This window comes from Anser anser, assembly GCF_964211835.1.
Source record: "Anser anser genome assembly, chromosome: 18".
NCBI lineage: Eukaryota > Metazoa > Chordata > Aves > Anseriformes > Anatidae > Anser > Anser anser.
The window spans coordinates 4174326-4187589 of record NC_139739.1 but is presented as its reverse complement, the minus strand read 5'-3'; the positions used below and the strand labels follow the sequence as shown (position 1 = coordinate 4187589).

Below are 13264 nucleotides of genomic sequence, written 5' to 3'. Positions count from 1 at the left end.
TGTATGTGGGGATAAATACATCCCAGATAAAGTTGCTTGCTTTCCTAGGTTAGTTTCCTCTCTTCCTTTCAAACTGTAACTTGAAATCCACACCCTGGGGAGCGTGCAACCGTATACCTGTTAGCTTCATTCCCTGCTGCGGTGTCAACTTGATGGTCGGAGCTTCGCCTTCTTAAATGTCAGCAATTAGGTGCTAGAAGTTCCCCTCTTCCTGCTGGAGGAGCTTGGACGAGGCCCCTGAGAACCATTTGCCGTAGGAAGCGGCAGTTGCCAAGATCTTCTGCTTCTATGGAGTCTGCGTGATCTCTTCACCTCGGGGTGGATGGAATAACCCTGGCCCTGCCACTTCAGCCCCTTCCCCGGCCAGATAGCAAATCCTGGCCCCGCTTGTGATGCAGGGATCAGCCTCTGCTGCTATCCCAAGGGCAGCAGAGGTGGCTCTGCTGCGAGGTGGCACCTCCTTCCCGGTCGGAGGGAACTTGAGCGCTGACATTTCTCCTAACGTTGTGCAAATCCTCCCGTGGCTTTCATCCACAGGGAACAGGCAAGTGGTTCGTGTTACGTTTGGGGGAGGCTGCACACGAATGAAAAGGAAAACCAGATTTTCTTGGCACGAGGTTTAACTTCGAGCACCTTGAACACAAAACCAGCAAGGGGCTGTGAGCTGCGCAGAGTTTTGGTTTTACTAGAGCTAACTGGAAAACACTTCTGGTGCTGGTGCGCCTTGGAAGCCTGCAGGGAGTGCAGTCATTGCTGCTGCTGGCTACGTGTTGGCTTCGTGACGATTGTCAGTCCATGTGGTAATGATTGCAGCCCTTTGTTTACAAGTAACATCACAATAAGAGATGCTATCTGTGGGTCTGTATCTTCCCTGTTAACGCAGCAGATCCCAGCCCACAAGTGGGGAATGGTCTCTCCATAAGGCTGCTCCTCTAAACGTCTGACACTTCAAACAAAAGCCCTGCATGGTGTTTGGAGCAAATTGTGTTGAACTCCTAAGCTCTTAAATTGTTTTTGGGCCTGGAGTTAATTTGGAGTGTGAAAAATGGGTATCACAACACTGTCTCCAGGACACGGAGGCAATGACGTTCTTCCCAGGGCATGCCTGCAGCTCGCGCGCCTGGTGGCGAGCAGTGCACCTCCGTGCTGGCGGGGTGCACGGGGTGTTCCTGGCCGTGTGCTGCCGCCCAGCTTCTCCTCTTGAGTTTTGTGGGTGCTCGGGGTACTCACAGCAGGTTGATTTCAAGAGAAATGTTGAACTGGAGAAGGAATTAAAAAAATCCAAAGATGATCATGCTAATTTCAAGCTACTGTCTGTAGCGTTTCACCCTTTCTCCTGTCGGTGATGCCTCTCTGTAAGTATGAATTTGCTGTGACAGACCTTGCAGTGGAAGCCTGAGGTGTCTCACTGCCTACTGCAGGCCCTTTCAGGGATCTGCTTGTTTCCTCCTGTCCGTTTCTCAGCTATGGTGCTCCTTCCCTTCTGATCGGAGGGGAACCGAGGCTCCTGACTCCGGTCCTCCGAGGAGGCTCCTAGGGTCGACAGGACAAACGCCGCCGGGTGGGCAGCAGGCGGCTGCTTCAGGGGGCCACGTCCCCTGCTCCTGGGGCTGACTCGGGGTGGAAGCCCGCCTTCGGGCTGCCGACCTCCCAGCCCATCGGGGTCTGCTGAAGAGCAGTTGCTTGTGTGAGGCCTTGTTTGGTTTCTGTCCTGAGCAGGTGCATTGTGCACTGGAGAAGGTAGTTTTGTAAGCGTAATCTTGGATGATGAGCGAAGTGCTCTGATAAATAACCTCTCAGACCTTTAGGGTAATATTTCTGGGTATTTTTAGGTGAAAAAGAAGCTCCTGGCAACCGCACAGGAGGCTGCTGCTTTGACTGGCGTTAACAATGATAAATCTACTGTGTGTTTTGTCACTTTTTTGTGCTTTTTTTTTTTTTCCTTCTGAGCTTCTCTGGGCTTCTTTGCCTTCAGGTAGACCAACAAGGGCATAAAACCCAAGACGCAGGAGCTGGGAAATGCCTCCGTCCCGGGAGAGGTGAGCGTGTGGCCGGGGCTCCCGCCTGCGCCGGGCCGCTTCCCAGTTGCGGCCTGTTGGCGTGCGGCCGCTGAGGCGGGCCCAGGGCCGGCGGCTGGAACCGCGGTAACACAAATCGAGCGAGCGGTCCGGTTAAACGAGTAATGAAGTTAGCAGGGTGCCTAATTGCATTAAATTCAAAATTATGTATGGACGATGCCTTTCTGATCATTGCTGTCGGTTTCTCATTGCCGTACTCCGCTCTGCCCTCGGAGAAGTTTCACCTCTCTCAGATGAACGCGCGCAGGTACCACAGAGTAAAACTGAAGTATTTTATGCTTCAGTTCGGTTCAGCTCCTTCCCGATTCCCTTGTGAGCATGGTGTTGTTCTGCTTTACCAGAGGGAGTTTGGGTGATTTCAGCCTCCGCTGCTTAAAGCTGTGTTTTGCCTTCCTGCCAAGGGTTTCTGCTTTGCTCCTGCTGCTCTCCCAGACAGGCCCTGGTGGCTGTCAGGATTCAGGCAGCATTTTTAGAGGTGACTAGGGAAGAGTCAGGCCATCCCGGTGCTTTTTCCTTGGTTTCTGTGCCACGCTGGCTGTCCCCGTCCTTCCTGTCCCTCCACATACCTGGGGAGTTGCTCCTGGTTTTGTAAAGCAGCTGGGAGAGGGCTCGACAGCAGTGCCTGCGGTGAGGCTCGGGGACATGGCCGGACGAGATGACTTAACCCGTCGTTTTATTTGAAAGTAATCTCTTAATTTCCACGTTTCCAGGCTTCTTTCAAGCAGCACTTTAAAGGTGCGTGTCAGCCTGTCTCGGAATAAGCATTAAGCTGAGGCAGGAGGACTATTTTGAAGGGGAGGAAAGCCGCTGAAATTAAAGACACTTGAGAAGACACAGCCATCACAGCTGCCAGAGGAAATTCTCCTCTTGCCAGACAGCACATTAGCAGCAGTCTCTTGCTATCCTGGGCACAGTCCCGTGGTCAGGCACTTAGTGCATTTCGAAGATGGGCTGTCAAGGCCAGAGCTGTCTATGGCTTGCAATTACTGACCTTTGAGGTAATGTGTCCTTAATAGAAGGATGTGAGTACATGAGAGAAAGAATTATCGTCATCATAACCATCTCCTCACCTCTTTGGAGGAGGACAGTTCTGTTAAAGGACCTGTGCTCCAGCTGAGCTGGTTCTGCCCCTCCAGGAAGAGTGCCAGCTTTGGCAAAGGCGAGGGTAGATGTGGGGAGGAGAGGGAGCCCAAATGACCACGGAGCTGTTACTGGCTTGTTAATTTGCTTTTTTTCTTCTCTGCTGTTAGTTTTGGGCTAGGGCTTGTGTACGAAGTCCTAGGCAGGGTCTTCAGGGTAGCATACAAGCTTGTCTGGACTTGGGGATCCACAGCTGGCAGAGCACCTCAGGGAGGGGAAGGCTGTTTGGGTGAATCAACGTGGGCATTGCAGAGACGTCTGGGACTGCAGCTACAGCGATGAATAATAAGTGATCTTGTCATGTTTGGGCAGAGTCTGCCTCTTTGCTGATTGTCTCCTTGGGAAAAAGGACCTACAGGCAAAGAACACGAGGCTCTTGCACTCAGTTAATTTTCTCCAGGGATGGCAAATGCTTTGCGATACATTGCCCTGTGCTTCTTTATCAGAGGATCTGAAGGCCCTTTGCAAACCTATAATTAGCCTTTGATTTGCCTCAGCACCTTTGTGCTTGCCGCCCTTGTGGCAAGACTGGCAAGCCTTGCTACCCTGCCTCTGCCAGAGAGGGGATAAGGGATCAGAAGGATGTCGGCCGGAGCCCGCAGGAAGCCAGGGGACTTCAGCAAGCCATGAGGTCTTGGTGACTGATACAGCTAAGGGACTTGCACGGGTGCAGTGACCTGAGCAGGGCTCTGCACATTTCATGCACAGTTGCTTTAAAGGGATGCTGATCATTTTCAGCATGACCTGCTAATTATTAGAGCAGATGAAAGACTTTTTTTTTTTTTAAGTCCTCCTCCCACTGCATGTTCTCTTTTCCCTCCTCCTTTTCCAAGTCTTTATCCAAGCTAATCAACATGATACAAACAGTCTAAAAAGCAGTATTGTTACTACAGCTATTAACTGGGAAGGAGACAGCAGGCATCTGGAGCCTCTCAGGAAGGACTTGCCTGGTGTAACACATTATTTTTAACAGCCGAAGTGAGAGCTGTAGAGTCAGAACAGAAAAGGCTTAACATCCTTTCTTTTGAGATCCTAATACTCAGTGACCTGTATCCTATCATGCAGATTTTTAAGAGCCAAGTATGGAATTTCAGTAGTGATGAGTCTTTCCAGAGATCTGATACATCCCTGATTAAAAATAAATATCTATATCTGTATCTTTTGCTGGTGAGTGTTCAGATGTTCAAGACATGTGGCTGGGTCCTGCAAGGAGAATCTTTCCATCCCAAGCGACAATTTGATGTTAATACAGTGCCCCTAGGCAGCAGAAGGCAGGACTTGGGAAGGGTAATGTTAACTTGGTGCTGTCGTAGTTCTTATGATTGTGTCGAGCTGGAGGCATTGGTTTTTCTCCCATATTTCAAGATTTTCTTCTCTAGAGCCATGGGATAGGTTTTCCAGAGTCCTCTGCTCTTTTTAAATGAATACTTAGAAGTTGTGCTGATGGGGTGATGGAGGCGGTTGGGCTAAGGTAGAGGATGAAGTCGTCTCAGGGATTTCAGCTGTGGTGGTATCTTGGAAGGAAGCTGTGCAAATGGACATGATGTTTAAATACTGTGTCCTGAATTGCTTTCATTTGGTTCTTATTTTGTAAGCCATTGGCTGGGTTTTCTGTCCTTTCAGAAATCAGCAGCTTCTTATGAAATATGGAGCTGTTTAAAAACAGACAGCAGCTGCTCCATCCCTGCGTCAGCAAGGACTCAGCAGAAGGAAGGGGAATGGTAGACGGTTGTTTAGCTGTGATATTCTTCCCTTCATTGCTGTTGTCATATTGTGTTAACAGAAGGTCTGATCAAATGTACACCAGGAAAGTAAGACTTAATGTTTCTTTGTTCTCCTGGAATGGTGCTGGGAGGGAAGGGGGGAATGTTTGAATGAGACTTTTATTTATGTGGCTCAGAGAGCTTGGTGTTGCCTGTGTCAGTAGATATGTTTTTCTGCTCTTGTTTCTTAGGCTATTCTTGGTATTTTTAGCTGGGAAAAGTCTTTATTTGTTTTCTTTGTAGAAAACCTCCGCTGTGTGACATAAAAACCTCTTGGGGGGTAAATATTTAGTGGAGAGAGTATGCTCCGTTCGAACCGGCTTCCTAACTTGTTTTAAATTCTTTTCGAAAATCTCAGCCAGATTATTTAAAAAAAAAATAAAATGAAAAATGAGGAACATCGTTGCACAAGAACTGGAAGGAACCCAAAGAGTTTGCTTACTGTTAAAATTGCGACATGACTGAAAACATTTGGTAAAGAAAAATTAATTGCCTGGTGTATTTGTGGTTTCCTGTTGAATCTCAATTTCTAGAGGAGGCTGAAAAACCCATGGATGTTTCCTGAGATTACTAGATAGCATTATACCTTGTGTGCATGATCGGAGACCTTCAGCAAAGCGTGCCAGATGTCCCCGGTTTGATGCAAAGGGTCTCTTCCATCCTGAGCGTGGCTGTTTGCTCCTTTTTAATTGGGTGAGCAGAGGTAAAGGTCCAGTTCTGCATCATGGAATGAGCTCTGAACCTGGATGAGACCTCTGGGACCATCCTACCTGTCCTCGCGTTAGTGTTCGGACAGGGCTTCTGAGCAGTTCCTTACACCTTCATCAATCTGGTAATGATCTGTTAATGACTTTCTTCCGACCCAAAAGCTGCCCAAAGAAGGATGCTCATGTGGTCGTTAGCCCCCAGATGTGCCCTTTAATGGGCTCTAAAGCCACAGACAGGGCTGTTTTTTAAGGGAGGAGAGGATCAAGCAGTCATGCAGCAGAGGAAGGGCTTGAATGTGGTTCAAGATCTGCTCTGGCCCATTTTGCATCACTCTTGGATAACGACCCTGTGCCTGTTGACTTGTGAGAGCTTGAGAGAATCAGATGGGAGAAATATCAGGGCTGCTTGGGGTCCCCTTCAGGTGCTCGGGGACAGAAGAAGGCTGACCTGGTACCATCCTGGGAGCTGCGGGTTAAAAGCAGAGCTTGTCAAGGCAGCAATGCTTGCAGGCACCTTGGTGTGGCTGTGCCGCTTCTTAGGGCGCCTTGCGGACCCCGGGCAGGTCGCTGCAGCCGATGGGTGCTGTGGGTCTGGAGCCCCTTTGGGGTGGGCTCGGAGGGGCACAGAGGCTGCTGGGGAGCCCAGAGCCTGGGATACATCCGAGAGCAGCTGGGTGAAGCCCTGGGCTCGAGCCATCTCAGTGGGGGCAGGCCAGGCGATCGCAGCTCCCCTCTGGCCTGCGGTGCGCGCGCCTCGGCTCGATCACGCAGTAGGTGGCTGTGTGTAACGGGTGGCGTCACGTGGCTTAGGGTTGTGAAATCCCTGAGGCTCCTCCGGGTATTCCTGCGGGAAGGGCAGAGTTAGCCCTCGGGTGACTTGTGTGTGGAAACGGTTAATCCCGTGAAACGCCAGGGCTGGCTTTCTGAAGCCAGGGCAGGGGCTGCGGGGGGAGCGCGGTTAGCGCGTAGACTGGAGACGGGCTAAAACTCATAAAGGGAAAACGTATGTAGGAGTTTTAGAGCTGTGTACGAGCGTGTTAAAGCTTTAATTTGAGATCGTTTACTGAGATCGAAATGAGCTTCGGCGCAGCTACACCGCTCTCGGGGAGCCGAAGGCAGCTTTCGAGCTGGATGTTAGCCCCGCAACTGCAGGCAGCTCGCTGTTCGAGAACATGCACAGTTGCTTAATATCTGCTTCTAGTTTCACTGGAACACTGTAAAGCGTTTTCTGGTGTCGTTTGAAATAATGAGAAACGTATTTAAAAAGTAATGCTCATCCAACCCTTCAGCTTTCGGAAAGTTTCCCACCCAGCGTGCAACGTGTTTGCTCTTGGGAGGGTGGGAGTTAAATTTTCCTCTTGACTCAACTGTGGAAACTGTGTTCATTTATCATTTCCCAGTTTAGCTCCTGCATTGAAATTATAGCAAGGCTGGAGTTTATTTTTGGCTTGTGTACATTTATCTCCTGTGTATCCTTGTATCTATTATTAGAATCCTGCTCTATTGCTAAATGGATTGGCCGAGCTCTTGGGGACAAAATATCGAAGCATATGACTAGGCTGCAATATCCCTCGGCCGCGCTGCTTCTGCAGTATTCATAGCGACTGGGTTTACCCAGCATTTGTCCTAGCGTTCTTATTTTAAACCCTGAGGATGCAGTGGGCAGAGGCAGCAGATAGGAGATCTGAAATGGCATATCAGTGTGTAAGGGGAAGGAGGGGGGTGTGGAGGGGAAGCTGTGGCTGAACATAAACAGAAAGCAGCCGTGCGCTTCGGAGGCATCGGAATTACGTGGCCGGGCTTCAGCCCTGTCCTCGGGTTGCTTTTCTGTCTTTTTTTTTTCCTTTGATATTTCCATTTCAGACCCCAAATAAGGGGATGATGAATCCCCTGAAAGAGGACCGGTATGATGGTTGGTAGGCTCAGGGCTTACCATTTCCTGCATTAAGAGAGAAGTTGGAAAATTTTTATGGATTTCAGCCTCGTTTCCAAACCCGGGTGAAGCCGCTGCTGCTGGTCGGTGGCTGGACGTGGGTCCTCAAATCTGTACCTAGCTTTATGGCTTGCACAAGAGGGATTTTCGTACTTCCTCTGATCTCGCTTGCCTCCTGTTTCCACATCCAGCCTGAGCTAGTTGGTTTTTTTTTGGGTTGTTCTGGGATTTGATATGTTTTGTAACCAGCTATTGAATATCTTCTCCGTGATCTCGCTTTGCTTGCAGGACTGTTAGATGGGGTTTGTTCAAGTGGCCTCTTATATTTTCCCTACCCCTGTCCCACGTCTTAGGAAGATGCGCAGGGTCCCGCGTACCGTAGCGGTGCGCCTGGGGGGGGGGGGAATAGTTCTTCACGCTTTTTTAGTTTTTTGAATAGCCTGGGCAGTGCCTTTGGCAAGGGTACAATCCAGAGCTCCCTGAAACAATTGCGAAGACTTATTGTTGTAGCACAGCTTTGGATCGTGTTCTTGATGTTGTTTTTCTTCCCTTCTAATTTGTTGCTCTAAAAAGCATGATGAAACGCTTCCCCTGCTCCCCTCTTTTTTTTATTTTTTTTCCCCTTTTCCTTTTAAGCTGCCTTCCTACGCGTGTGGATTTTCTCCTTCCGTGGCTCTTTGCCATGCGCCAGTTCGGGCCGTGTGTGAGCTCGGTTCTGCTTGGCTGACGTGGGCTCACTGAGTGCACGGGCTGCGTTCTGCCGCCGAGTCTCTTGATCCAGTTAGAGGAAGGCTGCCTGGGAATGCCAGCTTTTGCATCGATGCCTGAATGAGTCGTCTTTTTCCATCTCCTCCCTTCTTTGTGTTCCTCTTCCAGCATCCTTCGGTCCCGATGTACGTGCCACGTGTTTCCCCGGTCTGCCTGTGCGAGCAGCATTTCCTGACGTCAGAGCGGGTTCCTGACGACGCGCTTGGCCCACGCGAAGCTTTTTTTCCCCTGCAGGCTCCACTTGCAGGGGCAGGCATGCCCGGTGTGCATCTCACCTGGGGCTGGCTGGGTGCTTTTGAAGGCTTTGGCTTGCGGAGCCAGAGGAGGGTTAGCCCTGGCCGTGTGGCTGCGCCTCTGGGCTGGGGGCAGGAGCTCGGTGGCACGGTCAGCGCGGGGCTGGCTTGCCCGAGCGGTTTGGTGCTGTGGCCACAGCTACTTGGCAGGACGGGGAGAGTTGATCAAACAAAGCTGCTTCCACTAATTGTCAGGCTTTTGTATTTGTTTTTGTGACTTTTTTTTTTTTTTTAAATTTTATGAACTTTAAAGCATGCATGACTGAACGGTTTAATTAGCTGTGGGAACTGCTCGAGATAACTCGCCGGGATTTTCTGCAAACCTCGCTGCCCTTCTCGTGTTTTCAGCGGGGCGGCGGTGAGCGAGGAGGCAGGAGTGGCCGCGAGCACAGCGCCGATGGGATGCTATCGCCGGGACAGCGACGGAAGCGACTGCAGCTCGCTGGCGTGTAGGCTGGATGGGAACGGTCCCCAGGGCGGCAGGCAGGCTCGTGGCGGGGCCAGGGTGCTCTGGGGACACCCAGCTGGAGCCCTGCGCCCTGTGGAGCTGCCCCTTTCGCCCAGGTCACCTTCTTGCATGACTTTGTGTTGGGGAGGAGGCCACAGGCATCCTTCTCCTTCCTGAACTGCACTTGAATGTTAGTCCTGAGGTCTCCTGCACTTCCACCCGTCGCCCCAAAACGTCTCAGGGGCTGTGGAGGTGCTGACAGGAGGGATACCGGCAGTGCTGTTAGAGCTGTACGGGCTTCGTGGAAGCGCGGGGGCTCGTCAGCAGCCCCGCGGCCTGCCAGCACATCCTCGGAGGTGGTAGTGCCGGCCACCAGGCTTGAAGTCCTGCTCCCCGTGCAGTGCGCGGAGGCCCCGCTGACTTGCAGAGGCCTGGCATTCAGCCCAGGGTGTTCTCCACGTCCCATCGGGAAAGGTGTCATGTCCAGACCCCTTGCTGTAGCTGTACGTCTGTTTCCCAGAGCTCAGACACCACCTGAGCAGTGGCTGTACACGACTGCGTGCGGCTCCTCTCTGGAGGGAGCAGGGGAAATAAAGGCCGACCTTGCAGTGCTCTGCTGGTTATAATAACAAGGTTCTGGCTTGTGGTTGCACAGCGTTATTAGCAATGACGAGAATGGTCTTTCTGATGCATTTCTCTTGTGCTCATGGTGGTTTTCTGTGGTCGAATCTGCTTGCTTCATGTTTTGTCCCGAAGCACGAATGGATCGTGTTTGGAGCTGGCTTCCATGCTACGGGGCCTGCTTTGTCCTGACCCCCGGAGCTGGACAGGTTCTGGTCTTGCGGCCTGTCTAGAAGCTGTACGTGATCAAGTGTTTTCAATTAGTTTTGGATTGGTAAGGGTCACGGATATTATGGCAGAAGGTTCGTTTAAAAAAAAAACACAAAACAAACCATCCTGTAAAAGGTGCTGTTGGTTATTTCCCTTAAATCCTTAGATTTGGGGTTTGAGAGGAAAAATCATTAAATGATGTCTTAAAGCTGAATAAAGAAGTCAGTATTGAATGTTCTAATGTCTTACAGATGCTGTGGGGTTGCAGGATTTTATTTTAAATTTAACAATGGGAGTTGGAGCGGCTCCAGCGCTGTAAAGAATAGCCTCTTTAATTAAGGGGCTAAGCTGGAAGAGCGTGTGTAGTGCGATGCCATTTTAAAGTTTAAGCGGGGCTTTGTAGTTGCGACTTGTTATTCCCCATTTTGGATCGCACATCCGAGTGTCTGGGGTTGTTGTGGGGATGTTCCCTGCCCGGAGAAGGAAGGCTGGCCTGGGGAAGGGCAGCGGGGTTTCTCCAGAGCTGCTGGCCCTGACCTCATTTTCTTCTCTTTCCTGTGGCCCCCGAAGCCTGCTTTGAAGGTCCTGCGTCTTTGCAGGCGCGTGCACGTGATGCCTCAGAGCCAGGAGAAAACATCGTCTGTTTGTTTTTTCCCAAAGTGCTTGTATTTTTTATTTATTTTATTTTCAGACCGGGGGGAGAGCGTTTTGTGGCCACGTTCTCTTAAATGTCATCTTGGTGATGGCGAGTTTTGAAGCAGGTTGGGGACGTGAGGCGGGGATCGAATGCCGTCTGTTCAGGAAGATATCCCGAGACCCACTGAGATTTCACCCCAGGAGCCAAGTATGAAATTTAGCCAAACGTCTGCGGTGTTCGGGCAGGCAGGGCCGGATCCCGCCCCTAAGCAGCTCTCTGGGTTTCAGTTCCCTGTGGTTTGCTCGCCTGTTACTTACTGGGGTGGAACCCAGAGAATCGGTCATTTAAAAAAAAAAAACAAAAAGAACTGCTCTTCTCGCCTAGAAAATGTAAGTGTTCCAGACGTGTATGTGACAAAGCAGCGTGAAGAGATGTGACGGCCAAGTCTTGGCTTCGATTAACCCCGAGCTCCCAGGACCACGGCACGCAGCCCCTGCCGGCTGCGGCTCCTGCCCCGTGCGTGGCTTCGCCTGGCGCCGCAGTAGCACAACGTGCGTTCAATTATCTGAGGCAACAACTGCTACTCTTGGCCATCTCGGAGGTTTCGCTGCAAGAACGAGCATCTGCCAGGGTTTGCCACATCCTGGTTTGTGCTAAGAGGTGGAAGACAATTGTTTGAGGGTTTTTTGTTTTTTTTTTTTTCTTCCCCCAGATAGTTTCTGTGAGAATTCAGCGCTACAAATTGAGCTACAGCTTGATGCATCCTGACGAGTAATTCCCACTCCGGTGAGAATTGTGCTCTTTGGCGTAAGGAGGTGCAGCCTTGTAGCAGGGACTGAGCAGCTGTAAGCCTGCGAGGCCAGGTACCAGGAAACCTTGACGGTCTGCGTTTAGCGTGTCCTCGTGTGTTTATCCCCATAAAATAATTAATTGAGCTAGAGCTCCAAGCAACGTTATCACCTTTGCGCATTAAAAAATCATAATCGTGCTCTCCGATTTAATGAGATTTAGAAAGAAACGGTCTTTTTTGCTTGCCTTCTAGCCTCTGAGGGCGAAAGGCTCCCAAGGGTCACGCGTTCAAGCCTTTCCTCCCGAGTGTCGGGGCAGCAGGCCGCCTGCTCTCGGGGCTGGCCCCGCGGAGTCACCAGCGAACGGGGCCTTTGGGTTTCCCAGGGCTGCTGCCAGGCTTGGAGCCGGGTCGTGAATGCTGGCAGCACTATTTCGAGCACTCACAAGTGAGCTAGCTGTGTTTTTGCAGTGGCCTTGGCTCTGCTTTTTTTTTTTTCCCTCCCTAATTTCTATTGTTTTCCTTGCTTATTTGCTAACTTGCAAAACTCGGCAGATTGCAGAGGATCTCCCAGCCCTTGGGGTGAGCGTTACTTGGAGCTGCGGCGATCCCGCTCGGAGGTGGATGTGGGGCTGCCTGGGGGCTGTGGAGTTGTCCTGGGCAGCTTGGTGTGCTTTTGGAGGCCCACCACTAACTTTGTGGTCTTGGGAGCTGCTGCGTGTCCATCAGCCTCTGCTTTTGGTGGAATTGGAGGAAATTCAGTCACTAGACCCCTGGGCTTCAGCAGTCCGAAGCGCGCCATTGAGTGAATTCTCCTTCTCTGTTTGAGTCTTGAGTCTGGCCCGGGCTGGCGGGGCGCCTTTGTGCTTTTCCCTCAGCCAACATCCGAGCTGCGTGGGGACAGCATGCCGCGGGTACAGAGGGTGCCTGGACAGGTGAGGTCTCCCAGGATTTGCCAAGAAGGCCTTGGGAAGCTGCTGGCTTCCTGCTGCTCCGGAGGTCATGCCCAGAGCCCCACAAACCCCAGCCCTGCTCACATGAGACAGCGAGGGCGGCGTAACGCACACGTGAGCGTTACCTTGCTGTCTGGCTGCTTTCTCTCGAGCGAGGCGAACCCGAGAGGAGCACCTCGCACAGCTTGCTGGAGCGAAAACGTCACAGGAAACCTACCTGCTGAGCAGCAGCCCGAAATAAACCAGGAGGAACCCAAACACCGCCTGCAGCCCGTGGCGGTCACCGCAGCTGCTGCTGCAGGCCCTCCTGGCTGGGGTTTCGGCGCGGGATGAGGAGAAGTCACCGAGGGCCTCGCCTCGGACGCGCTGCCGGGCCGTGAGGGCAGCAGGAGGGGAGCAGCCCCTCGCCGCCATCCCCGATCCCGGGCACGGCCGGCAGGAAACGGTTAAAGAGGAGAGAGGTTGTCGAGTCGGGTTAGCCGTAAGATAGCTCATATTTTAGAGGGTTTCAGAGCTAAGCTATAAAAAGGCCTCGCAGTATTTCAACTCACCCATTGTCTGCTGGAAGCCAGCCAGCGTTGCCATGGCTACGAGGAATTATTACTTGCTGCCAGAGCTGGAGGAAAAGCTCATACTTTTGGCTTCAAAACAGGAGGGGTGGACTTATGTAATCCACTGTGTTTATAGGCTGAGACTGGCAGGAGCATTGAGAAATAATTACAGGCTTTCCATTTCATTTCCAGCTCAGTTTTAAGGCTGTGTGGCCTCTCTTATTTATTTATTTCGGAGCTGCGACGGTGGCTGCTAGCGACGCGGGAGGTTGCGGAGGTGACGCGGGGATGCCGCTAGGTGAGTGCCCCCGGGCCGGCCGGGCTGCTTTTGTTTTGGTGGCGTTTTGTCTGGCGAGCTGGAGCAGGCCGGGGCAG

General features: G+C 51.6%; 2 protein-coding genes across 6 annotated transcripts in view; both read left to right on the top strand.

The window, feature by feature from the left end:
- The window catches only part of NCOR2 (nuclear receptor corepressor 2), a 234249-nt gene that overhangs the window by 34308 nt on the left and 186677 nt on the right, over positions 1–13264 (top strand). The window lies entirely within an intron of this gene.
- The window catches only part of LOC310883681 (uncharacterized protein), a 113253-nt gene that overhangs the window by 90296 nt on the left and 9693 nt on the right, over positions 1–13264 (top strand). Inside the window, exon 4 of the mRNA XM_083804463.1 lies at positions 13082–13187. Coding sequence (XP_083660589.1) covers positions 13178–13187 — 10 coding nt within the window. The 5' untranslated portion in view covers positions 13082–13177. The remainder of the gene's footprint in view (positions 1–13081; positions 13188–13264) is intronic.